Source organism: Boeremia exigua (assembly GCF_020726555.1).
Source record: "Boeremia exigua strain MPI-SDFR-AT-0100 chromosome Unknown C7974scaffold_2, whole genome shotgun sequence".
Classification (NCBI taxonomy): domain Eukaryota; kingdom Fungi; phylum Ascomycota; class Dothideomycetes; order Pleosporales; family Didymellaceae; genus Boeremia; species Boeremia exigua.
The window spans coordinates 1735711-1761868 of NW_025763519.1; the positions used below are offsets into that span (position 1 = coordinate 1735711).

Sequence of the window (26158 nt, forward strand, 5' to 3'; positions counted from 1 at the left end):
CTATGGCCCTAAATCGGAAAGCAGAACAGGAATGCTGCTCCATGCCACGACCAAGGACTATCCTGACTCACCGCGGGAACCTTGTACATTTTGAGACGCTGCAGGACGAAAGATCACAGCTTATTTTACAGACGATAGATGAGCATCGTACAGGGGTGTCTGTTGCGTGCTATGCTGTAGCTTACCATTACACAAAGGATGGCTACCAACGCGTCCGCGGCCGAGCACCATAATATCGCCACCATATGCGGATGAATATCACGGATCCCGATGTGCTACACCGCGGCCGACATAATCGTGCGGGTCAGGGTCTCGCACGCGGCGCGACTTTGCTTGATCGCCACTGGAATTGTCAGACGGGGATCGACAATGATACTACATACTACAGACCCGCGAACAACGATGCGCCCTGATCTATATCCGTAAAGCCACCGCAGACCGCGCTTGTCACGACAATATCTGTGGGTCACATGAAATGATGCGCCAGGCGTTGCATGCAGGACTGGTATCAAGCTGGAGCTGGGCAGGAGCTGGGAAGAGCGAGTGACAATCAGGGAGCATATATTGAGCAGAGTTGGCAACAAACAGATACCTGATAGGGCGCGGACCAAGCTGAGCTCCGTGACAGTCCCCACGGGCCTTTTGCCGGTGCGTTCGCCATCAAGTCTCTGTTTGCAGCCAACTTTGAAGGTGGAGATGAAGCCTGTCACGTGCACGCCCCGTGCGACGCATTCCTTCTTCTCCGACTCATGCTCCTTTTGTGAACGTTCTCGACCTCAGTGCTAACATCAGGATATGCTGGTTGTATCAAACCGCGGGTTGTACGTATCGAAATAGCCCTACGAATCCTCTAACTTCGTCTTGTCTCACATCAAGGAACATAGTCTTGGAAAATCAGTCAAGCATCTACACGTACAAGATCGGACGTGAATAGTCTTCACGGTGGCATACTTCGATGACCGTGGCATGTGTGCTACTTTGCATGTCACGACGACACTGTGCGAACAAAACGCACCTTTTCAAATGCTCTGATGTTGCTACATGTTACAGTATTTATACATTTTATCTATACCCACTCCTTAGGGTTCTTGAGGACTTCTACCAGGCGCTCTTCTCTGCTGCCCTTCTCAGGTGCATGCATGTATTCCCACCTTGATGTGAGCGGCAAGCTCATAAGGATGCTCTCTACTCTTGCTCCAGGCGTGTTCAGACCGAATGATGTACCCCGGTCGTGCACCAAGTTGAACTCAACGTATCGCCCTCTCCTGATCTGCTGCCAGTGCTTCTGTGCCTCTGTGAATGGCATGTCCTTCCTCTTGTTGATTATGGGCAGGTAGGATGGCAGGAAAGCAGACAGACAGTCCTGTACGAAGCTGAAAAGCTGCTCTTGGTCCTTTTCAGTCTCATCGAGGTCATCGAAGAAAATGCCGCCTACACCGCGTGTCTCGCCTCGGTGCTTGTTGTTGAAGTACTCGTCGCACCATTTCTTGAAGCGTGGGTAATATGCCTTGTCGTGCTTGTCGCAAGCTTGCTTGATCTCGCTGTGGAAGTGTATCGCGTCTTCATCGTAGAGGTATGAGGGCGTGAGATCGCAGCCACCACCATACCACCAAGCGTTGGTGTTACCCAGCTCGTCGGCGGTTTCGAAGTAGCGGTAGTTCAGGTGGACTGTCGGCGCGTTGGGATTCGAGGGATGCAAGACCATGGACAGGCCTGCGGCGAAAAATTCGAGCGAGTCAACGTCAGGATCGAGCGCCTTGTGGTTCACGCGCATCTTCTGAATGGCGGCGCGAGGCAGGCGGCCATACACCACTGAGGTGTTCACGCCGCCCTTCTCGAAAACCTTGCCGTCCTGCAGCACGCAAGTAATGCCACCACCACCCTCTGGCCGCTGCCACGAGTCAATCGTGAATTTTGTACCGTCGACCTTCTCCAGTTCAGAAACAATCTGCTTCTGATGCTGCTTTATGAATTGTTCCATTCGTAGGCGCATAGGCGATTCTTGGGAAACACCGTTCTCGCGCTTGAGAAGGGCATCTTTTTGTGCGATTGAGGGCGTTTCCGTCTTCAGCGAGTCCGACTCGGTCCACTTTGATGTGTTAGTAGGAAAGTCTCAATTACGACTGCTCTTGCAAATACCATAGAATATATAATTGCGCCAAGGAAGGGCATCATGAGCAGTCGAATCCTGTTCGGCCACTTGCTGGGTGGGGGATTTCGCCATTCTTCCAGCGGGTCGGGCTTAATCTTATAGTTGCGAGGGAACTCGCCCATGCATCTCCGCTGAGTTTGTGTACGTCTGCTCTTTAGGCAGTTCGCGCGCAACGACTGACGGGGCGCATAGCTGACGGGAAGCTCGAGAGCTCTGGTTGCGCGAAAAGAAGATCGAGGAAGCATTGCGGAGTAGTGCTTGCTCGGGACGAATTACAAGGCTATAATACAACCGTATAGATGGAAGCGAAAGCAGGCGACCTGCGTGGTTTATATCGGGCGTGATGCGACGATGGTGTCTTTTTTGATAAAGTTCAGCATCACACCATGATGCTTCCACCGTTCAGGGAATCCAGTACCGAGGCGTCGCCGATGCAGTCTAGTTACTAAGCTGTTTTTCTCCATGCTTCATCAATGCTCTTACACAGAACCAGTGCTGCAATAGACGAAAACGCTCTGATGCACAGGTCCCAATCGGCAGCACTTTGCTGCTGGCCAGCTTTGCTGACACAGCAGAGCTGAAAGACCGAGGACGCGCCCGGGATCTTCACAACACAACCACTCAAGTTGCCTGCGCAGCCAGAGGTCAGCACAACGCGTTTGCAAGCTTCATGATTGGTGCCGTTATTTGTATCCCAGGGGCCGAATTCCACACAACTTGTCGTTCGTGCTTCAAAGTGCCTGCCAAGCAGGCCGCTCTTCAACACAATACTGCATAGTTCGGGCTTCAGCATTTGCTCTGAATGAACAGGTACCTGGGCAGCGTCTCAGACCGTTGTGCGTACCTCATGAGATGACTCAGGGCTAGGCTGGGTCATGGGAGACAGAGCAAGTGACCTGTGAGGCGCGAGGCGGCGGCAGTCAGCACGCCATAGAAAGAGTCACCCTCATGAACGAAGTCACCAAAGTGGTACTTCGCATGACGAGCGAGTACTGTGGAAAGGTTCTTGCTACAAACTGTGCCTGCTAACAAGGTGAAGTGGTTGGTACTAACGTGATCACTGGGTGGAATTTGGGCGCGGATAGACTATGTAAGCGTACCCTTGTGACGCCCCGCTCCGATCCAGGGCTCTGTTGCCTGCTTCACCGCTGCACTCCTCTTATACCCTCAGCCACGCCACACTACTTGCACAACTTCCTGTGACCATCTGCTACCAAACCTACTACCAACACCAACCGCAGTCAACTTATCTTTGCCAACATGCGCTCCAAGTTCAAGGACGAGCACCCGTTCGAGAAGCGCAAGGCCGAGGCCGAGCGCATTCGCCAGAAGTACAACGACCGCATTCCCGTATGTCTGCTCTCAGCCTCGTGTGAACGGGATCGCGCGACTAACAGCAATAGGTAATCTGCGAGAAGGTCGAGAAATCAGACATCGCAACCATCGACAAGAAGAAGTACCTGGTTCCTGCGGATCTTACCGTCGGCCAGTTCGTCTACGTGATCCGCAAGCGCATCAAGCTGTCGCCCGAGAAGGCCATCTTCATCTTCGTCGATGAGGTTCTGCCGCCTACAGCTGCTCTTATGAGCTCGATATACGAAGAGCACAAGGATGAGGATGGTTTCCTCTACATTACGTACGTCGTTCGCTCTTTTGGGACTGCTGCAGGCATGTGCTAATGAGATTACAGCTACTCAGGCGAGAACACCTTCGGTGAGGCGATCTAAGAAACCCGCCCCCTTCTTATCTCTGCGACATCATATGGCACGGTGTACTCAAGGGCGTTACGGAATCACGGACTTCTTACATTCTTCGCTGCAACACAATATTTGATTTGGACGGCTGGTGGACCATATGGCCATCGAAAGGCGTGGCGGTTGCTCCCTCAACCGTCGCAGAGGCAACCACAACTGAACGCTTCGATCGAGGATGGGTTTGGTGAAAGCTGCGTGCTTTTCGGCTGTCTCGATCCAGTACAGTATCACGTCTGCGTGATGATGGCTGCGAGACTGAGGCCATGCTGGTTGGTTGACCGAGTCCACTCCCTGCGCTACTTGTCTGTAGTTTGATCATATGCAGTCCAAATACACCAGTTGATCTTGAACAATGTCATTTTCCGCTTTGCGATATTTCAAGTCGTCCCGTGAAACTCTGTGCACTGCTGATAGTCCTCCGTGACTTGCGGCTCAGCCGGCCTCTGAGACGATGACGACATCTGAACGCTGTCCACATGATCAGGTACCTCTTAGCCTGATACAGTTGAACCGGAGTATGTCTGCGGCCCACACAAAGCACTGCAGGCGATGTAGCAGCTTATCGCACCTCAATAGATAGCCAAAAGTTCAGATGAGCATACACGTGCAACCGTGGGGTAAGCTCGCCGTTGCGCCTTCGAGACGCGTCGCACAGGCCTCGGCCCTAAGCGGACCGCCGATCATCAGAGCTTGGGGAAGTTTATCGATACTCACACCAACATCAAATGCTCACAATCCACCCACAACTATAAAGCTCTAACAGTAACGCGATACTTGGCTACATATTGCCGCATCTGGGACTCGCTGTTGTTTCTCCATCTAGTCTACGCACAAATTGAGCTTCAGGCTCAACGCTGCCACCATGCACATCATATCAAAGTATGTTCCTATCCGCCTCCAGGACCACATCAGCATGCTAAAGCTCGAGCAACAGGACTCTCGATCCCTTGTTCGCCATCTCGATAGGGCTGGCCGCTGCCGTAACCCGTATCAACCGCGAGGAGAAGGAGAAGGGACGATCAACACAAGAGACAATGGACGTATTCAAGAAGAGGTGGGCACTTGCATGGCAAAGCGAGCCGGCGGCAGATAAAAAATAGTGATCTTCTGTAGAAGCGCAGTCAAGCAGCCCTCGACGTAAACCTTCGGTCAAAGGTGATAAGCGCGATCGTATGGTCAAGCGACCGAGGAGAAAGCCCTGGGCTACAAGATTGAACAGCTACACAACTGCCTGCAGAATATCCACTGGGTCTGTCATAACAATGGTATGGTACGCCCTTGAAAAAAAAACGGTGCAGTCTAGCGTTAGAAGAGCGATGGTCCAGTACGGCGAATGATACCCTTTCTTTGGCCCAAGATGTAAACACAAATATCGACATTGGCTTGATCCTTTGTGTCAGTCGTGAAATATCTGCGACTTTTTATTTCTGACTACAAAGGTCTGGGAAGATGTGCCAGATGTGCCAGATGTGCCAGATGTGCCAGATGTGCCAGATGTGCCAGATGTGCCAGATGTGCCAGATGTGCCAGATGTGCGCAATCAACTTTTGTGACGTATCAACCCTGCGTCTGGGAAGAGGTGATAACCAAAAGAGAGGCAAAATACATGTACTAGTATCCCTAAACAAGTGCTATGAATAAGCCACATCCTACGGAGACAAAAGGCTCACTATCATCGACAAGTAAGTATGAATAGATGGCAAGCCTCGAACTTACGGATTACAATCATGCGTACAATGATCGCATTGTTGTCCTGTCGCAATCAACCTCCGAACAAAGCTCAAAGAATTCATCGAGTCTTTGTTCAGCAAGCAGTTGATTAGCGATGATACCAGCGGCATTCAGCACACAACGAGACACATATGTCACCTTTGTTGTGATTTGTCTTTGTGCAATGCAGGCAACTGCTTCCTCAAGAACATCTCGAGATTCGACGAAATGGAATTGTGGACTTCAATACATTTCGAACTTATAGTTTTACATTATGGTATTTACACGCAGCAGCAGTGCCCCTGCGCAGCTGAAAACAATCCTCCAGCTTCAGCGCGATTATGACGTACGTCTATAATCTTCTCGTTATACTGTATGGCTAACGGTGCAATAGGCGATACATCTCAATGCAGACTGGCACCCTAGAGAAAGCAGACCGCATGTTCGAAGTCGGGGTATTAGAAATGGCGCCAATCTTTGCTACCAGAGTGCTACCCTACAGGCTTTGATGCATCAGCCGCCGTTTCTCAATTGGATCCGTCAACATAACACGGTCTCTTGCTCCACTGTTCCATGTCTAGCGTGCCATCTTGTACGGCTAGCTGGGGACTATTGGGGTGATTCGGCAGCTGTACTGACTACGAGTAATCAATCGTTGAGAGGCATTGCATCAATGTCGTTTGATTCAAACATGTTTGAGCGGGGCCAGCAAGAATGTGCACATGAATTCTATGACTGGGTCACTGCTACATTGAAAGAAAACGCAAGGTAAGTTTTGCGCTCCGTAGAATATTTGGAAATCGTTTGATTGACCACATCACAGTGATCCATACTGGCAGGCCCAACACGACAGTCTCTATTACTTGAGCCTCCAATCGCACGACCGATGCAATACATGCGGAGAACCTCACGATCTACCAATGGATAGCAATCACACCCTCAACATCCCTGTCAACCCACCCCACACGACTATCTCTGAGGCCATATACAGCGTGTTCCACGAGGAGCCTGTCATCACCATGTGCGAGAACTGTCAGACAAATCGGTCAAAGACGCGGTGGACAGAGATTGTTGCTGCGCCGAAGGTACTGCGCATACATTTGCAAATCTTGTTTCCCGACCACAAAGTCTTCGACACTTTGACATATCCAGACACTTTAGACTTGACATCTTATCAGCAAGTTCCTGGTCTACCTCTCAATTATCGCTTGAGTAGTGTGATAGCGCACGCAGGAGACTATGTTGAAGAATACCAGAAAAGAAAGAGTAGTGAGGAACAAACGGATAGCGAAGAAGATCTGGATATAGATATGCAGGTAGCGCTACAACTCCAGAAGGAGATGGATGAGGCTAGATATAGCGAGAGTGATGAGGACGATGATGAGGATGAGGATGAGGACGACGACGATGAGGACGACGACGAGGACGATGATGATGAGGAGGACAATGTTGATAGTGACGAGAATGAGATCGAAGATGACGAGAAGAACGACGAGAACGAGGACGAAGATGACGGGGAGAACGACGAGAACTCCGCCCAAACAGCCCCGAACGCAGAAACCATTAGTGAGCTCCAGCGCGGCTCAGAGGAAACAAGCCCACCTAGATTGGTCATGCGAGGTCACTACATAGCCAGCGTCCGCGAAATCGACGGCACCTTGAACAACGTCAACGACGGCGTCGTGCGCCCCATCACCCAGGCCGAGTTCTTGAGTAACCCCCATCAGTCGAGATTCCAGGTCTACGTCTTGACGTACATCAGGGATGATAGTGTAGGGAACATGCCGCGGTCGAAACGATGGCTGAAGGAGTTGAATGGGCTGCTGCCTCATGGATCTGGGAAGGTGGATGTGAGTGGCGGCGTCGACGAAGGTCCGAGGAAGCGTGCTAGGAGGGGATGAATGTAATGTTGTGTCGCTTGAGCTCTTAATGCCTATTTACTTTGCGGTGTCTGTGCATACTTCTTCGCATTGATTGAGCCTAAACTTTGTACAGTGTTCATAGTCCTTAAACGATTCTAATGTTAGCTGTAATTGTAACTTCAAAAATTTCTGTACTTCAGAATGATTATCAGCTTGCTCTGCATCGCCAAATCGACCCTGACTACCTCCCGCAACCTCGCAGGGATCGAATTGAGGAGTTTGGCACAAGAACCAGAGGCATAGACAGGTCATCACACAGCAGTTGTAAGGAACGGTTCTGAAGAACTAGGAAAGCTTTCTTTGCACGCAAGATAGATTACAGAAGCCACGATGCTCCAAGCACCCGCTCATAATCCCACATTTGAGGTATATGTTTTGTACAAGTGAGACTACCAGCGACTGCCGTCGACAGAGTGGCTGACTCTCATGTCTCGCCCACCACACCGCTCGCTTATTGCTTCTCGAGCTCAGCAAGAATCTTCTCACCCTTGGCGCGCGCAGACTCAAGGTTACCAACCATGTAGAAGGCACCCTCGGGCAGGTCATCACCCTCACCGTTCAAGATGCCCTTGAACGAGCGGATGGTGTCCTTGAGGTCGACAAGAGCACCCTCGATACCAGTGAAGACCTGGGCGACAGCGAAGGGCTGCGACAGGAAACGCTGGATCTTACGGGCACGCTCGACGGTAAGCTTGTCAGCTTCCGACAACTCGTCCATACCGAGAATGGCAATGATATCCTGGAGCGACTTGTACTCCTGAAGAATCTGCTGGACCTTGGTGGCGGTGTCGTAGTGCTCGTCACCGATGATACGGGGGTCGAGAATACGGGACTTGGAGTCGAGAGGGTCGACAGCGGGGTAGATACCCAACTCGGAGATACCACGGGACAGCACAGTGGTGGCGTCCAAATGGGCAAAGGTGGTGGCGGGAGCAGGATCAGTCAAATCGTCAGCAGGGACGTAGACGGCCTGGACGGAGGTGATGGATCCCTTGGAGGTGGTGGTGATACGCTCCTGCATCATACCCATGTCGACGGCGAGGGTGGGCTGGTAACCGACAGCGGAGGGAATACGTCCGAGAAGAGCAGACACCTCGGAACCGGCCTGGGTGAAACGGAAAATGTTGTCAATGAAGAGGAGCACATCCTGGCCCTCCTCATCACGGAAGTATTCAGCGACCGTACTTGAACATAGTTAGTAGATGTAATGGTAGATGCAATGTGAAGGAAAGAAAGTTAAAATGGAAATGAACAAAATCGAAAGGCGGGCCAAAATCGGCAGAGGCGATAGTCGGAGGCTGGCGTCGCTCTGAGAGATGATGAGGAAACCGCACTCGATGAGGCTGGAGACAAGCGTCGCTCAAAGATATGGTGATAGTGCCGCATTTGATGAGGCTGGAGGCTGGCGTCGCATAGAGAGGAAGTGAGGGAGCCGTGCTTGATGAGGCTGGAGGCAGCCCACACATGATGGTTCATGGTGGAGCAGCTCTGCTCAATGAGGTTGAAGGCAGGTCGCTCGATGATGTTGGAGGCACTCTTCGCTCAGCGAGGTGGTGAGGGAGCCACACATGATGCGGCTGGAGGCAACCATCGACAAGACGTAGCAACCTCATCAGGTGAGATTCAGGCGACGCTTCCATCTGATATAGCGGGGTTCCAGGGAAGAGAACGAAAAGTATACAGCAGGGAGAGAGGGAGAGTCCTCCTCGGTGACAAAGGTACAAAGAAAATGAGAAAACGTTACCAATGGAAAGTATACTTACAGACCAGTAAGGGCGACACGGGCACGGGCACCCGGGGGCTCGTTCATCTGACCGAAGACAAGGGCGACCTTGGACTCGCCATCAAGCTGAATGACGGAAGTCTCCTGCATCTCGTGGTACAGATCGTTACCCTCACGGGTTCGCTCACCGACACCGGTGAAGACGGAGAAACCACCGTGGGCCTTAGCAATGTTGTTCTGGCTCGCTGTCAGCTGTTGTCTTCGTCGCAAATCTCGATATCCTTACAATCAGCTCCTGAATGAACACAGTCTTTCCGACACCGGCACCTCCGAAGAGACCGATCTTACCACCACGAGCGTAGGGGGCGAGAAGGTCGACGACCTTGATACCGGTAATCAGGACCTCAGCGGAGGTGGACTGCTCGGTGAACTCCGGGGGATCGGCGTGGATAGCGGCGTACTTGGTAGCCTTGATGGGACCGCGCTCGTCAATGGGGTCACCAGTGACGTTCATGATGCGACCAAGAGTGCCGTGACCGACGGGAATCTTGATGGGAGCGCCAGTGTCGGTGGCCTTGTGGCCACGGACGAGACCCTCAGTACCTGCGATATTCCATCAGAACTGTTCATTACAAGTTGTTCTCGTGGTGAAGACTTACCGTCCATGGCAATGCAACGGACGATGTTCTCACCCAAATGTTGCTGCGATTCCGTCAGTATGTTTTTCCACGAGCCCGGAACCTTGGCATTCTTACAGCAACCTCGAGGACGAGCTTGTTGCCGCCATTGTCGGTGGTCAGAGCGTTGAGAATGGAAGGGAGCTGCTCGGTGTCGAACTTGACTGCGATTGATGTCAGATTTTGTCGTTACGATGCGATCGAGATCCCATACCGTCAACAACGGCACCCTGTTCAAACGTTAGCATCTGAAAATCAATGGCGATCGGATGTATCGTACAATGACCTGGTGGATCTTTCCATCACGGGCGGCATCGGTGGAGGCGTAGCGAACCGCGTGGGGAGCGAGGGCGCGCGCAGCCTGGGAGGGCTGGAAGGAGCGGATAGACCGCTGGAACTGGCTTTATTTCATCGAATCAGCGGGCGTGCCATCATCAATTGGCTTCAGTGGGGTGGAAACTCACCTCCTCAACATTGTGAAAGATGTATGAGACGGTTGTGGTGGGTGGGAGGAATCGGGTGTCTTCTTGTGAGGAGGAGAAGAACTTGAAGCTCGCCCGGAGGCGGCGCGCGGACCACCACGCTTGACCGCTTTCGGGATTCACAACAGCACAGCAGACTCTGAGCTCTCCACAGCTCTGCACTTGCTGCGCATGACGTTGATGATACCCCAGACTTTATTGTCATTTTCATCGTGCCTATCTCGAGCTTCTGGGGAAACGCTCTGCTTGCAGAAGGCATGACCGGTCTACACCACCCACGTGGAACAGTCTTTCCGATTCGCTCCGAAATTCTCTGGAGCTTGAGGCCTGCGTCGTCGCATATGATGCATGGTGATGGCAACAGCATTACCGGAACGTATGCAGTCGATTTCAAGTACAGATAGGTCTGCTGTGCCGTTGCTGGTCAGAAGCATATGACAAGGGCACATGGCAGGGTCCGATATACAGCAAGTCGGAACTTCTAGAAGAGCTCGTCGCTGTATGCGACTGGCCAAACTCCTCCCAATATCTATGAGCTCATATTTGAGTGTGACAGGATAGCATGCAGATTTGATCAAACATTTAGGTCATTATTATACTACTAGAATTCAGTAATCCGCCTTCAAGGGAGACCTTCAGAGTAGCTTGTAGACGGATATGTAAACTGACAGGTGGATATAAGACTAAAGATTCTCTCACTAGGCCAAAGGACCTGCAGGTAACGGAATGCCTCCCAAGTACACCTTTCAACCCCGGGAACTGATCTTGTTTTGGGACATTCTCAACAGATTAGCAGGCCTCAGTGTCGAAAACTTGAGGCATACAGGCTCCTGCCACGTATCTTCTATTTCTATGTGGCCCATCGTATCATACAACATCAGCGTCGATGAGCTGCTTTGACCGTCTGTAACAAGACCGGATGTTATGAGAAATTGTGAGCGGCATGCCACGCTGTAACAGTGTAGTCTGGAAGCATCCAGTACACTGGGAACGCAGATCACACATTCCCCTAATAAGCAGAGTCTATCACCATCCTAACCACACTGGGTCCTCTCATTGTGTATCTCAAGATCGTAGACGGAGTGGAAGGCTCTAGCGCAGTACTCACCTACCTCAAGCTGATGCATAGTGTAAGCGCAGCGCACACGATCGCAGATTAGAGCATAAGGTCAAATGCTCTGAATCTACTGATTGGACTCCCAGCGCCGTGAATTGTTACTTAGACATGACTCCCCTGAGCTCTCTGGGAGGACGCCACGCTGCAGTAGATCGACCAAGCCTTGACCCAACACCCATAAGCTATTCGCTCCTGCTGGCTGAGTAGCAAGACAACAGCCAGATCGTCACAGTTGTATAGCACATAGCGTATCACGGCGACCAGCTCACTTTGCAATAGGCAAGGCACAGAACATTGGATGTTGCAGATGGCTTTGTCGTCTAAATTATAGTTTGCTTTCCTCGGTGGTATGATTACATGACGCTTGAGTGCTAAATGACTGCTGTTGAAGATCACAGATCCTCTTAATTTGCTCATCCCTCTTTCATGACTGCTATAGACTTGACTCTAGAGCAAGAACCTGCAAGAATGTTAGTCCCTGTAAACAAAGTGAAGCAAATGATGGGCTTGACTTACGATGGCGGTCCTCGTTGGGATGTAGACCTGCAGGAAGTTCTTCCTGTCGTTCCACGCAAAGGGTGTTGTGAAAAATCGCGTGTCCTCGGCAACGTTGCCGTGACCACCAAAGGACTTGCTGTCAGAGCTGAGCACGATCCTGTAGGTACCTTCCTGCTCAACACCAACACGGTAATCAGTGAAGCTGTTAGAGGGGTGGAAGTTGAAAATCCACAGCAGACCAGCCCGCTCGAATACGATGACCTTGTCGCCCTCGTGCTTCAAGCTAACGTACGCTTGAGGCGCGTGTAGCCAGCCGTACTTCTCCTCTGTCCACTGCATCTTGCTGTCGAACTCGTTCAGGAACCTATAGCGAAGCAACTCATCGTCGACAAGGTTGAACTGCCTGCGAGCGTAGTCGAAGCTGTTGCCGTTGCCTTCGCGAGGGAAGTCCAGCCATTCTGGGTGACCGAACTCGTTACCCTCAAAGTTCAGGTAACCCTCACCGCCCAAGCCATGTGTGATCAGCCTGATCATCTTGTGCAGGGAAAGACCTCTGTCAATAACAGATGTCAAGTCTGACAAGACAGACATGTTGGTGTACATCTCTGCGTCACACAACCAGAAGAGTAGTGTCTTGTCTCCAACGAGCCTGTAGCTTTTTAGTACAAATTGTGATCATGGGGAAGGGCAACGTACGCTTGGTCGTGGGACTCGGCATAAGCGATCGTCTTCTCGCCGTGCCGTCTGTTTGTCAATGTGAAGACGAGGGCGCCCATGTCCCAGTCGATGTCTTGCTTCTCCTTCAGCCACTTGATGTACAGATCCGGAACAGCCATCGCAAGCCTGTAGTCGAATCCTATTCCGCCCAGAGACAGCGATACGCAAAGACCGGGCATACCGGACACATCTTCTGCGATGGTGATACAGCTGGGGTACAGCTGGTGCAGCAACTCGTTGGCAACCATCAGATAGACGACGCCTTCCTCGTCAACACCAGGGCCAAAGTACTCGTGATAGCCGCCAGAGAAACCTGTGCCAATACCGTGGTGGGTGTAGATCATGCTTGTGACACCATCGAATCGGAAACCGTCGAACTGGTACTCCTCCATCCAGAATCGCAGGTTACTGAGCAGGAAACGGAGGACTTCATGGTGACCATAGTTGAACAGCCTGCTGTCCCACAGTTCGTGTCGTCCCTTGGCGCCCTCGTGGAAATACTGGTGATCACTGCCATCGAACATGTTCAGTCCGTCCAGAACATTCTTCGAGGCGTGGCTGTGCACAACATCAAGGAGAACTGTGATACCCATGCCGTGGGCAGTATCGATGAGCTCCTTCAGGTCATCTGGGAAACCATAGCGACTGCTTGCAGCGAAGAAGCTGTTGATCTGGTAGCCGAAACTAGCATAGTATGCGTGCTCCATGACAGCCATCAATTGAATGGTGTTGTATCCCAGGTGCTTGATCCTGGGAAGGATGTTCTGAGTGAACTCCTTGTATGTAGCTACCTTGCGCTCAGGCGAAGAAATACCGACGTGTGCTTCATAGATACGTGCGCTCTCGGGCTTCTTAGGTTTCTTGTTCTTGAACTGGTACTTTTGGGGAGGGTTCCAGAAGCGCGCATCGTAGACGGGGGATACGTTGAGGTCTTGGGTCACTCGGGTGATCCAGGCAGGGAGACGCTCCTGGCGGGCATGGTCGTTGGGGACAACTAGAGAAATCTTCCCTGGGCGTCAGCTCGTGTCTATTGTGGGGGTTTCTGGCAAACGCACCTTGATCTTGGAGTCGTGGGGGATAGTGGGCTTGCCGTCCTTGCCAGGCACGGTTACTTCGAAGACGCCGTACTCGTTCTTACTCATGGGCGTTGCATCACGGTTCCAGTCGTTGAAATCGCCAATGAGGTATGCTCGTAGGGCGCTCGGCGCCCACTCGCGGTACACAACGTCGCCATTGGGCTGGACCTGGAAGCCAAAGCGCTCGTAGCCCTGATATGGTCAGCTGATGCTGCTGCAGACAATTCAGCCGTGCTTGCCCTTGAAAACTTCTCCAGACCGCCTTCGGTGTCGTTGATGGTCTTGATCCACTGCTGGGCTTTGGCGTAGCGGCTCTTCAGCGCGCCGGTGAAAGGCTCCAGATAAGGGTCAAGCTGGACGATGCCTGCGGGGCGTGGTCAGTCAATTGCTGCAGAGCAGACACATTTTGCGTACCAGTGCCGTCGTTGGCCCCCTGTGCGGGGGCGTCGGTGACTGAGTTTGCTGAGGCGTTGACGAGCTCCATGGTGGTGGAGTGAACGTGCAGCGGGGGAAGGATTGCTGTGAGCAGCGGTGGTTGCAGAGGAATGGGGCAAGTGCACGGTTTTCTACTGCAAACACTGCACGAGCTCGCAATCAGATAGACGGCAAGCAAGTGGACATTTGCGGGGTCTTCGCACAGGTGTTTGGCTCAACGAGGCCTTCGCAGCCAGCGATCCAACGTCATAGCTCCGAGACCCTTCAGGACTGGGCTGGCCGTAGCGCACCTCAACAGCGCGTATGGCAGGGGTCGGAAGGATTCACGCCGCAATTCGTTGGGAGGGTCTTTTCGCTGAGGCTGCGACACACACGCCCGGCCTGGCTGACTGGCTCTGCTCGCGAGGCTGCGACTGTGTGTCTGGGTGCAGCTGTGCTAGCCGGTGGACACGGACCGACTTCGCGCGGTCTGGGGGCGGGCGCGCCCCAGCACTCAGCCCCGCAGCCCTCGGCCCAATGCGGAGAGCTGTAGTGCTCCCACGCCCACACCCGCAACGCCCCGTCCTCGCTCGTGCTTGTTGAGCCTCTGCTCGTGATGTGACACCGTCGCGACTGCCTCAACATGATTGTCCGAAAGCTCTGCGTCGCCGTCCCAGCCCGTGCCTCCTTCCTCGCCCTGCGCACCGCGCGCGCATTCCATGCCCGAGGTCCCCTGCGCTCCACATACCACCGCTCTGACTTCGGTGGCCAGGGCTTCTCGAGCTTCTACGAGGCCGATCAGCCCACGCGAGGCCCTCTGGGGGGCACTTCCAGCATCGGGAGCAGCCATGTTACGCCCAAGGCCCTGCGCCAGCACCTGGACCAGTTCGTCGTCGACCAGGAGCGTGCCAAGGTCGTGCTGAGTGTTGCCATACACGAGCACCACCTGCGCATCCAGGAGCTGCGGCGACAGCGAGACGAGCAGGCGCGGCTGGACGCGCAGGCCCAGCGCAGAGCGTCGGCGTTCAGGCATCCTGTAGAAGGTAGACCCAATCTCGTTATCTTGCCGCCACCGTGTGCTCCTGCCCCATGAGCCGTGACTGAGTACAGCAGACGAGTTCCCCGGCCAGCAGGCGACTGTGCATGTCTCCAGTTCTGCAGATCCAGTGTCGTACAGCGACCCTTTCCTCACGTCGCACTCGTCAGCGCCGCTAGATCCCGAACCCTTACCCGAGCCCCCGCTAGAGCCGCTGCAGATAGACAAGTCGAATGTGCTGATATTAGGTCCCACTGGCGTGGGCAAGACACTGATGTGCAAAACGCTGGCGAAGACACTAGGTATCCCTATCTCCATGTCTGACTGCACCACCTTCACGCAGGCGGGATACATTGGAGACGATGTGGAACAGTGCGTGTCTCGCCTCTTTTCTGCTGCCGGCCATGATATTGAGGCTACTGAGCACGGTATCATTGTGCTGGACGAGATTGATAAGATTGCTTCAGCCAAGATGTCGTACGGCAAGGATGTTGGTGGCGAAGGCGTGCAGCAAGCGTTGCTGAAGATCATCGAGGGCACAACGGTTCAAGTGCGCGCGAAGCCCGAGAAAAGTGCTGCGAAGAGCCCAAGCAACCACGGCAGCTACCCTTCTGGCAATCCACTCGACAACTCACGAAGTCCGCTTTCAGGTGGTGCCCCAGGTGGAGGCAAAGACGAAGTGTTCAACATCCGTACTGATAACATTCTCTTCATATGCACTGGTGCATTCGCCAACCTGCACAAGACCATCCTTGATCGGAAGTCGATGGGCGGCATTGGGTTCGGTGCTTCAATCCGTTCATCGAAGTCCGAGGCGTCTGCTGAAGGAGTGATGCTACGAGGTGAGGAGGCGGCTCGATTCAAAAAAGACGCACCGTTCTTTGTCCCACCGGAGAAGCCAAATCCATTCGGTGGCGTTCGGCAGAAGATACCTGAAGAGAAAGTCAATGTCCTTGACCACGTACAGCCAGCTGATCTTCAAAAGTACGGCATGATACCTGAGCTCATCGGTCGCATTCCAACCGTGTGCGCTGTCTCTGCTCTTGACGAGGAAGCCTTGGTTCGCGTCCTTACCGAACCAAAGAACAGTCTGCTTTCGCAAGAGCAGCACAAATTCTACCTCCGAAACATCGAACTACGCTTTACCAGCGGTGCACTGCGGGAGGTCGCGCGAAAGGCTAGCAAAATGGGCACGGGTGCCCGTGGCCTGCGACATGTAGTTGACCAGCTGCTGCTGCAAGCCAAGTACGAGACACCAGGTACAGTCGTCCCATTCAAGCATCTACACCACATTCTAACAAACCCTAGGTTCGAGCGTCAAGCATATTCTAGTCACGCGAGACGTCGCGCTCCTCAAAGTCGCTCCGCTGTACTTCCTCAGAGGCCAGTCCAGCGCCTTCCAAACGACTCTCACACGAGAGGAAGAGCAGTGGGACGAAGAGCTTCGCAGCAAAGAAGACTTGGCTAATGGCCACGTACACTCGTTCGAAGAGTATCGGAAGGTTGGCGCAGCCGGCTCCTGAGCACGGCACGAGTCTTGGTTCGAGGTCGACTCTCGTCGTCTACGGTCTGCCACGATCGGGCCGTATGGAGGCGCCATCATTGGCGCGGAGCGTTGAAGCGATATACATATGCGAAGCGTGTGCCGAAAGTTTATGGCGATGGTGCATTTCGCGACAGCACTGGACCGCGGCAGATGCGACAACGGGATGCTGTCCGAGACGCTGTCTTGACGACACTTGACAGCGTGGAGGGATGTTAGTTCGATTCGCTGTAGATGATAAGAAACACTCATAGAGCGTTCATGAGATAATGTAAATGATTCACGAAGATGTCACCAGTACCCATTGTGCATGTCGTTTAGGTTGCAATGCCACGCGTCGACGACTCAGCTATCGACCGTCGCTCTTTGTTCATTGTGCGCTACAAGGACGCACGGCCGCATCGTGAGCCGTCGGCGTCGCGTTTACCTGACGGACGGGTGGCTCTTCACATCTGGGCCGGCGTGCCCTTGTGTCGTGGCCGCTGGCGGATGCCGTCTCCCATGTTGAAGTTGAAACCTGCCGGGAGCCGCGAGAACGGTGCCGGGGCGATAGGCTTACCGCTTATGCAGGCCAAGGCAAAGACGAACGATCTCTGTGTCTCAGCCCCCTAGAAATTTGGCCAATGTCGTGGTCCTTGGCTCTGCTCCAGCAATACAAAGTCTCAGGTGTGATGGGGCGGTGGGGACCAATCAAAATGAGGAGAGTCTAGACTGCACAGCATGCTGGGATTGCTGTTAGCTTCGTATTTTCAAGGCTGCGGAAGACGGCTTCTTACCGATCGATGCAAGTCCGATTGAGCGGACTGCAGTTTCTTCGAGGGTCCCGGACGTCGGCTTGTCGTGTCTGCGGGCGGTCAGTGAAGTCAATGACAAGGGTTAGGACAGGTTAGTGGGCAGGAAGAGGCATATGAAGCATCGAGCTGACCGCATGCATGCGCTAATCCCGACGTGTATAGAAACTGGGAGCAAGATCAGAACAGACAAACTTTGTGAGCAGGCTGGACGGCAGATGCGGGGTTCTGGAGATGCAATAACGCGTCCGCCTCACGTTGATCACGCCAGCAGCTCACTACCAATCTGCATCCATTATCACGCAATGAGTAAACAGTTGAAGTGTGGTATCTCTTTGATTGTTTCGTAGTCTATACGGCCCCTCCAGAGGACTGGGGTAACAGTAATTGAAGCAACAATAGGTAACGTGAGTCTAGTGATTAAAAGCATATTCGTCAGGATAGAAGGTCATATCCATGCCTGACTCGTGTAGAGCAACATCGTGAAAATGTAGCGAAATAAAAACAAACGCGACACGTAGTGTGCGTTCAGTAAAACATAGGCCATAGTGCCCTTTATGCAGACCTGCCATTCGTTATGCAACCGTCCAGTACCAGAACCAAACAACCACCGTGGAACGCCTTATTAGATTAAACTCCGTGACTCATTTTCGTCATGCGGTGCCGGTATACTATGTTTGCCAGCTGCCGAATTCGTAGAACCCCTGATCCTGTGGCGAGAATTGGGTATTGATCTGAGGGGGCTGCTGTGGGGGAATGTTGAAGTTCATCGATTGCGGTGTTTGCTGAGGGGCAACAGCGTAACTGGGTAGAGGATGTGACTGCTGAGCTGTGACAGGGTGACGAAGCGTCTGAAGTGTCTGTTGAGGATTGACTACCCTATTCAGCGTCTGAGTGAGTTGCTGGGGAGCAACTGCATGGCTGAAGTGAGGGTAGTTGCCAAAGTTGAACGCCTTCAGAGTTGGGGTGGTGGGTTGCGAATGAATCCCGGGCGAGGGTGGGCGAGAGTACATGGGTGTCGGAGGCTGCGATTCGATGCCAAAGACTGTGGGAGGATGATTGTAGCCATACGGCGTGGGGGGTGGCGCCGTGAAGTTGAACTGCGTCGACATTGGGTACTGCGAGTATACTGGGTATTGTTGGAACTGCTGGCTTTGAGCAGACATGGAGGTTGGTAGAGTGAGGGACGGCGACAATAACTCGGCCTGAGGAGTCTCCTTGTTCTTGTGATCATCGGTGACTTGGAGAATGTCAGACAAACTTTGGGTGAGCAGCTCCCCGTTCGTGCCCCTGACTGTGAAAATAACTCGGTAGCCAACCGGTGTCTTTGACTCCTGGTGCCTGCAGTAACATGCAATGCGCATGGAGAAATCGACCTTCTTGGCGCCGGGTGCCCATTTGCTCTCAGCTGCATCGGCATCTGCTAAGCGCTTGAACTCCTTCTCGTTGACGATGATGATGCGCTTGTCGTCGTATGTGCTCCACTCTTCTTCCTCTTCTTCGTTGCGCTTCTTCTTGCGGCCGAATCGCTTCCTCTCGCGTTCTTGGCATCCGTTGCAGATGATCACCGCTCCGCCGTTCTGCGGATGCGCAGGGTCGTCCTTCTCCATCTCGGAGACATCGACACGTGGAAGTCTCATCGGGAATGCACCCTCGCCTCTAGCGCGTGCGAGAGCAACATCCAGGTCCTTTGGATCCTCCACCGCAACGGCACAGACAAGGGTGAAGTCTATGGAGACGGCACCGCCCTTCTTGTAGTTTTCTCGGATCTCATCTGCAGTTGCCAGTTGCTTAGGCTTTGAGATGGTCTGACGGGCGAAGCGGGCCCATTCATAGGATTCTGGAAGAGAGTCTAGGATCATGGTGACTTTTGTCTGGGTCTCGGCACGTGTCTTTGTCCGGTCCATGGAGACCTTCATTACGAGGCTGTCTTCTTGTTGAGGAATGTGGATTGCTTCCGGGGACTGGTACCCGTAGGCGGAGGGTGCGGTGCCAGGAGTGTAGGCCGACATGTCGTTGGAGACTTCAGGCGAGGAGGTGCGGCTCTCTTCGCGCACGAACTCTCCAGGTGAGTTGGCAGTGCTGTAGACAAAGTCGAAGTCAGCAGCAGGGGAGGGCGTGTTGGATTCCGAGGAGTAGTTGTCGAGGAATGCGTCGAATACGGCAGGCTCAATCTTGACCCGCTTCGCTCTTGTGGAGGGATAATCCGGCTCTTGTTGGAACTGGTGGAGTTTAGTCAGGTCGACGGCAGAGTCCTTGTGCTTATGTACCAGCTCCTCCTCGGCGGGGGCAGAAAAGTCAAAGGGCTCGAACTGGGGGGCGTTGGCAGCGAAGGGCTGCTGGGCAGAGCCGTCGAAGGTCAGGTCAGCCGGGTTGACGAACGTCGAGAAATCCATGGCGAGGACGTGGGCCACGCCTTCAGACTAGAGGGACCAGCGAGAGAGTCGCTGCAGAAGTGCTGCGGCCAGATGCCAGAGCGGAGGTGGAGGTGCGACGGCTCTTAGTAGCTGGCGAGAGTGGGTCGTGCTGTCGGTCGAGTGCAGGCGCAGGCGTCTTGCAGTAGTTCAGACGGAAATGAACGAGTGTGTGCGAGGCGTGCGAGGCGTGCGCGAGCAAGGGTGGCGGGTGCGGGCGCGCGATACGAATAATTGGGGCCAGCAATGGATTGGGAACCGTGGGTGAGGAAGGACGTCGCGACTACAGTGTAGAGGGCGCTGCGGGAATGGAGGAGCGGTGCGGAGCGGGCGGCGGCCAATCACAGCACGTATGATCGCCAACCAGGGCGTGCTCGGCCTAGTGGGGAAAATGTTTCAGGGGAGGCGGCCGCAAGGTGGGAGGGCGAGGGCAGCGAGGGCCGGCGATTGCTGGCGATTGCTGCGTGGGCGGACGGCGAGGGCAGCAGCGGGGCGGAGGAGGGAAAAGGTGGGCTGTGGAGAGAGCTCTTGAACTGCGTCGCATGGGCGAGCGCGGGCTTGTATTTCTCTTGCTAACAGCACCCCACTCAGCACTCAAGGCTCCGTCGCGCGTCGCCGCGCTCTAAGCAACGTCAATCCGCCTAGGGCACCCCTGCTCGGGCGCACGAACACCACAGGCATGGAGCGAGCGCCTTTGTACAGGTACTTTCGACGACGTCCCCCTCCGTGGCCGCACCGGCTCGCAGTGCCGTCGAGGCCCAAACGGGCGCCGGCGCTGCAGCGGCCACGGCGGCCGCCTGGGCCTGCGCTGTCTGCAGCGTCTGCGCCGTCAAACTCTGCGCGGCCAGCGTGGACGTGCTCGCTGTGCTGCGCGCATCCTCATCTCCAAAAGGGCAACGCAAGCGTGCGGGAGATGTACCTGAACATCGCCGCCTGCCATGCACGAGCCGGCCAGCCTAGCCGCACGCTGCTGCTGGGCGCGCTGCTGTGCTGAGGCTTGCGTGCGTGGTAGGCGAGTGCAGGCCTGACGGAAAGAGTCGGCTGCTGTCGTGCACCCGCGCCGTTCGTGCCCCAGGCCTCTCACACGATGCACTGCTGCAGTGGCTGCACTGCAGCCATGGGCCCATGTCATGATGCGAATCATCCTGCGCCCATCTGCACCATGGCCCCCGCGCCAGCCATGATCCTGCGCCGCCGCGCCTGTGCACCGCTAGCTAGCCTGCCAGAGCCTGCGGATTCGCATCCGGCAAACCGACGGCGCGCCACGCTTCCTTCGCCCTGGGCGCGTCTCCAGCGGCCTCGACTGGCCCTGCTCGCCTGCGAGCTGCCCGCGGCCAAGTCGAGTGCTCGCGCGCTCGCGCAGGGCTGAACGGTGCGAAGGCAGCGCAGGCCGCCTGTGCTGTGCTGTGCTGTGCTGTGCTGTGCTGCCCTCGAGGCGCGCCCTCGCCCGTGATGCCCGTCTCCGTCCACGCCTGTCCACGCCGCAGGCACGACAGGCTCGCACGACCAGGCCAGCCACCAGCACGCGCTGCGTCCAGAGCCCGCCCAGCTGCGCAGCCTGCGCTGCGCAGCCTGCGCCCGCACGCTCTCCCGTCTGATGCCTGTCGAGAAAACTCTGCGCCAGCCAGCGTGCACTCGTTCCAATGGGCCCAAGTCGCGCAATCTGCCGCGTAAGAGAAACCACCGCGCCATCAGCTCCTGCCCTGCTGTATTGCACAAAACTCGACCCCACGAATGCTGTCCGCTAGCTGTAGTCCCCGCTCCCAGTGGCGATGGCCGCGATGCACTACCGCTGAGTTTTTCGGAAGCAACGACTCACAGACCGACTTCGGCTTTCCGACGACTGACCAGCCGATCGTCACTTCCTTGGCCTGCTCGCTCACGACCATTTGCTGCGTGTCGGATTCCGGAAGGACACTGGCGCCGCCAGGACCTTCAGCCTCCAGACTTGGCTTGCGCTTGAGCTCGTCGAACACCTCACCCATTACGCGAGCTCGAAAGCTAATTATCAATTTGCACCACAAACATCTGCAGTAGTCAGGAACAGCCCTTGTGGAAATAATGACAGGACACCAACTAGTGTGTCACTGCACCGTGCTCGCACCGTCTCTGTACCCAGCTGTCATCGAACATGATTTGCCACTTGTGTCCACACTGGCAGAACTGGTGGAAACTCTCTACTACTGATCTCCAGCGACCCCGGGATCCAGGACCGGAAGCGGTGGGGCTTACGATATCCCCGCCCTCTCTGTTACTAGAAGTTGATTTAGGCGATGCAACTTTCCCACTTTTGTGTCCTGGCAAGTAAATCATCGGTCTTGGCCTCGCAACAACATACCGTTATCGCGGAGAATAAACCTTACGTTGCGAACTGTCAAGATTCCAGTTGCACAAGCCCTTCCCTAAAACAGTATCTATGCCTTCCATACATGCAGCTCGCCGCTATGATAACATCATGCGGGAATACGACTAGTCTGCGGGTTCTCACCAGTTTTCGGTCGTTAGACGACGCTGTCTGTCGGTTGCCTATCCGTAAGGATAGCCACTTTAGGTAAGTTGCGGGTCCAAGTCCCGTTTCGGAAATTCAAGCATACCCACTGGCGCTTCTGAGATACAGTATCTGAAAAACAAGCCAAACTTAGAATATTGAGTACTGGAGCGAGAGTCTCGAGATGTCAAATTGATGAAATTACAATAGCTCTAATTGCGACAGTCCCCTGTCCTGCTAAATGGCCAGGCTCAACTGATGTAATATCAAGACTGCGTCTCATGTCCCACAATTAGAATTAACAGAGGTCAATGAGCAGCCCTGAATCGACCTGAATCATTCGCTTCTCCTTTTATCTAGCATCTGTCGAGCGTGTTGCACGCTGTCGACTACGAGACATCGCACAGGTGTTTTCGTCAATCACATGTCACGCAGGCAAGTACCATCGTCGGCGCACCCCAGGTTTCAGTCTGCTTTACATGCGGCTACTCCCCAGATCTAATTTTCCCTGCAGATTTTACTTCCGAATTCAAACTCAACCTCAGTGTGTGGGTGAGATCGAGGCACTGTGTTGACGGTCAGGTATCAAACTGTCACGCCATCACGCAACTGATCCAATGCTGATCAACAATTATCGTTCATCAGAACACACAAACATGACTTTTCTAGCGTCTTATCGGGCATAGCTTGTGGTCCACGCGGTGAACGTCATTGTCCCTCATGATCAGTCTCACAGCTATGTGCACAGCAGAGGCAGCACATACCATGTACCTGGCCGACAACATTGAAGACAGCAGTCGTGGATCTACACGAAGCTAACGTTCTCAGAGCATATCCACTGTTCTTGTTGACGAAATCTACCTTGGGAATTCATCATTCATGGAAGACTCAAGACCGTAGGCATCCAGGTTGCCACGAGGTTCAATTCTCATGTGAACTGTCAGGCTGCCCCCGCATGCAGCCTTTGCTTCGTAACATACATATCCATTCCGGCAAGCCGGCTTCCCCTTGTGCTCGCGCTTCTCGGCATGCCGAAGCATTGCACAATAACTGCAAGAAGGGGCCTTGATTGTGGAGCAAGCTTACGTTCCCCCTCAGTTCCCCACCTGTCAACATGCTTCGTGCGTCTAGTTTGAGCTGGTGGAGCAAACAGCGCATAAGTGAATCACTACGCACTTACCGTTAAGGAACGACATGGACTACAGCACTGTGCCACTCGCAGTCCAACGGTGGACTCGCTTGAATGCACGTGCATCCTTGTGTCGCGATTGGAGATCTGACTATCAGTTCCTAGTAATCAGTGGCTGGCGAGCCGTCGGAGCTCCTTCCTTACTACCAGCCATCAACCACTAATCCAGGGCTTCACTATTCCACGCCATTAGATTAGGCAACCAAGATACGTGCGAAGATGCAATCCATATCTCGCCTGTGGAGATCAGCGCTACCGTTATGCACACCATTTAAGCCCATTTCTGAGCCCGCAAATAAGTCGTTGTCCCGCAGCACCATCTCCAGTCAGCACAACGCCTCTACACTGCACCCAAGGCTCGCCTATGCCTTCCCCTGCCCCATCGCTTTGCCTTGTTAGTCTGCAATAACGGCGATAACCGCATCGATTGGACAACACGCCTTGCTCCCATCTCCACGTCCGGCCCGTAACGGCCTGTACAGGAAGCAGTTGCTTGCACGCCGGCACGACACGGGCTCAACAGCCGCCGAAGACTGCATAACAATTGACAGATATAGGTATGGGGCCACTATGGGCATTGACGTTCTCGGTACATACCCCTCTTGATGTCCAAATGCGGGTGTGCCCCTCATGATTCTCATTCTTGTTCTTATCAAGATCAAGTTGAGCGCAGCAACCTATCAGATGCAGTTTACAACGCGCCAACGTTCCGTCCAATCCTACACACTTTGGCGGCGGGGCACTGCTAAGTGTGATTGCAACAGTAATGCAATACACGTACTTACTGCGAACATAGACGATCCAACGCTCAAATGCGATGGTCCCGTCGATAGTTCGTACAGTGTTGTAAAAGAGGTACTCACTAAACTCTCTCCTGCGTCACGCTTCTGCCCCACCGTCCAGCAAGCTACGGCCCAGTAACGCCCTTGTTAGGAGCCGTCATGTTGGAATTTATGGATGCAACCGCGCTGCTCCCCTAACCCTAGCACTGGTGGCTCGATGCTCGAGTGAAGACGCGAATCTCGCAACCTGGTCTACATTTGCTCCCGAGAAGCCACCGGAAGGTGCCCAGCACCACGCCCTGGCTCATCCCGCACTTGCAAAAATGCATTGCGCCTCCATCTAACACATCATCGGTCGAGAACTTGATCCACGTCCATAGCGCGGTTAAGCGGCATCTCCAGTCGCTTACGTCGTGACAAGCTTCCAAACGCCAAGTGCGCGTTGCCTATAGACGGACGCGGATCCGGGGTCTGTTAATGGTATCGTGAACATTTCGTTTTATGGAGTTTATTCGTTTCGGCTGGTCGGATAATGGATCTGGGCCTGTGTTACTGTTGTGCGGCTTCAACCTTGCATGGGTCGACGGCCATGCTAGCGGAGGGCTCCGATAGTAAATAGCAACAAAACGACATCGATGTTGATGTCAAAGATGTGTTCTCAGACTGGTAGTTGCCGTACCGGCGTACCGCTTCATGATGGTGCCATGGCAATAGGGCCGTCGGCAACCTTGTTCCTCCTGGCTGAGTAAGAGCGCGGGATGCAAACTCCGCGGAGCGTCAACGGCAATTGCAAAAGGCCGTTCAAATACGGAATCCACTTTTTCGTTTGGAAAGCGAGGGCCTGGGGCAAACGAAGGTAGAGGTACATTATGTACCCCGAAGTAGAGTACGCGAATGCAGATGGATGCGGGATATAAGCTGCAGTTCATGCAGGGTTTGCTTTTGCAAGTGGGTTGAAGACGTTGTTGAGTCAGTGCAGCTAAACGCTTACAGCACCCGTTGAGTGAGCCTCATCAGCAGCTTTGGCTTAGACGGCAATCTTATCGTCGATCATTATGTAGCTAACACGCCACTCCAAGAGAGCCTCGACTTGACCTGAACAGTCAGTCGGCGGGACAAAGAGGTAAATCGCGCGATGAGCTGACCGCACCTGCAGCTGCCTCGATACGAACGCTGTACAACTTGAGGCCGACGCGAGTCGCACAAAGCTCGGAATCCTCCGCGGATATGTCATGTATACTGGGAGCATTCGGAAGTTTATTTGGTGTCCGTCGATCCACGACCCGACCCGTCAAATTACTCGTATCGGAGACTTCATGCACATTGACACAATTGGGACCCAGGCGCAGCTTCAACCAGCGCCTTCCTAATACGTATCGTGCAGCGTTGTTTCAAAGATCTCCAGATACTGTTGAGGGCCGCTGTCATCCATCAGAATGTACAGGAGAGCACATACGGCACGAAGGCACATCTGACCAGTCACTTGTCAGAACGCAGCATCAAGCACGTCTACACGAATCTCTCCTGTATGCGTTTGAATGGTTTGTTCGGTTACAGTCATGCAGCACATTAGCTGTAAAGAGAATGAGCCGGATCCTACAAAGATGCCAGGTGGCTGGTTAGACATGCCTAGGTGCAGTATGTAGGTTTCGACATGTCCAACCCGTTGTACT

General features: G+C 53.9%; 8 protein-coding genes across 8 annotated transcripts; 4 read left to right on the forward strand and 4 right to left on the reverse strand.

The window, feature by feature from the left end:
* Positions 1-649: 649 nt before the first annotated feature.
* On the reverse strand, positions 650-2497 carry C7974DRAFT_105779 (coproporphyrinogen III oxidase). Its single transcript, XM_046134928.1, has 2 exons — positions 2140-2497; positions 650-2089 (listed from the first exon to the last, which is right to left on the reverse strand). Exons 1-2 carry the CDS (start codon positions 2395-2397, stop codon positions 1067-1069), a joined length of 1281 nt encoding a protein of 426 aa, XP_046001613.1. The 5' UTR covers positions 2398-2497; the 3' UTR covers positions 650-1066.
* A 915-nt stretch (positions 2498-3412) lies between these two features.
* C7974DRAFT_303175 (autophagy protein Atg8 ubiquitin like protein) lies at positions 3413-3879 on the forward strand (the record flags this gene model as incomplete). The annotated part of the gene is made up of 3 exons (XM_046137933.1): positions 3413-3502; positions 3556-3788; positions 3843-3879. The coding sequence occupies 3 exons, from the start codon at positions 3413-3415 to the stop codon at positions 3877-3879; spliced, it is 360 nt and encodes a 119-aa protein (XP_046001614.1).
* Positions 3880-4274: 395 nt separating this feature from the next.
* On the forward strand, positions 4275-5442 carry C7974DRAFT_385807 (uncharacterized protein). The gene is made up of 2 exons (XM_046140992.1): positions 4275-4785; positions 4841-5442. The coding sequence occupies exons 1-2, from the start codon at positions 4769-4771 to the stop codon at positions 5004-5006; spliced, it is 183 nt and encodes a 60-aa protein (XP_046001615.1). The 5' UTR covers positions 4275-4768; the 3' UTR covers positions 5007-5442.
* A 448-nt stretch (positions 5443-5890) lies between these two features.
* On the forward strand, positions 5891-7915 carry C7974DRAFT_447262 (uncharacterized protein; the record flags this gene model as incomplete). The annotated part of the gene is made up of 4 exons (XM_046145630.1): positions 5891-5962; positions 6011-6384; positions 6440-6701; positions 6795-7915. The coding sequence occupies 4 exons, from the start codon at positions 5891-5893 to the stop codon at positions 7515-7517; spliced, it is 1431 nt and encodes a 476-aa protein (XP_046001616.1). The 3' UTR covers positions 7518-7915.
* Positions 7916-7989: 74 nt separating this feature from the next.
* C7974DRAFT_409164 (P-loop containing nucleoside triphosphate hydrolase protein) lies at positions 7990-10413 on the reverse strand (the record flags this gene model as incomplete). Its single annotated transcript, XM_046143381.1, has 8 exons — positions 7990-8722; positions 9302-9498; positions 9548-9864; positions 9921-9963; positions 10017-10102; positions 10153-10168; positions 10219-10339; positions 10403-10413. 8 exons carry the CDS (start codon positions 10411-10413, stop codon positions 7990-7992), a joined length of 1524 nt encoding a protein of 507 aa, XP_046001617.1.
* Positions 10414-11807: 1394 nt separating this feature from the next.
* On the reverse strand, positions 11808-14683 carry C7974DRAFT_420887 (glycoside hydrolase superfamily). The gene is made up of 6 exons (XM_046144273.1): positions 14243-14683; positions 14068-14192; positions 13808-14020; positions 12732-13756; positions 12054-12684; positions 11808-11997 (listed from the first exon to the last, which is right to left on the reverse strand). The coding sequence occupies exons 1-6, from the start codon at positions 14310-14312 to the stop codon at positions 11971-11973; spliced, it is 2091 nt and encodes a 696-aa protein (XP_046001618.1). The 5' UTR covers positions 14313-14683; the 3' UTR covers positions 11808-11970.
* A 51-nt stretch (positions 14684-14734) lies between these two features.
* On the forward strand, positions 14735-17121 carry C7974DRAFT_385817 (P-loop containing nucleoside triphosphate hydrolase protein). Its single transcript, XM_046140993.1, has 3 exons — positions 14735-15285; positions 15356-16537; positions 16587-17121. The coding sequence occupies exons 1-3, from the start codon at positions 14886-14888 to the stop codon at positions 16799-16801; spliced, it is 1797 nt and encodes a 598-aa protein (XP_046001619.1). The 5' UTR covers positions 14735-14885; the 3' UTR covers positions 16802-17121.
* A 1162-nt stretch (positions 17122-18283) lies between these two features.
* Positions 18284-20008, reverse strand: C7974DRAFT_431035 (uncharacterized protein; the record flags this gene model as incomplete). Its single annotated transcript, XM_046144746.1, has 2 exons — positions 18284-18533; positions 18684-20008. 2 exons carry the CDS (start codon positions 20006-20008, stop codon positions 18284-18286), a joined length of 1575 nt encoding a protein of 524 aa, XP_046001620.1.
* Positions 20009-26158: the final 6150 nt, after the last annotated feature.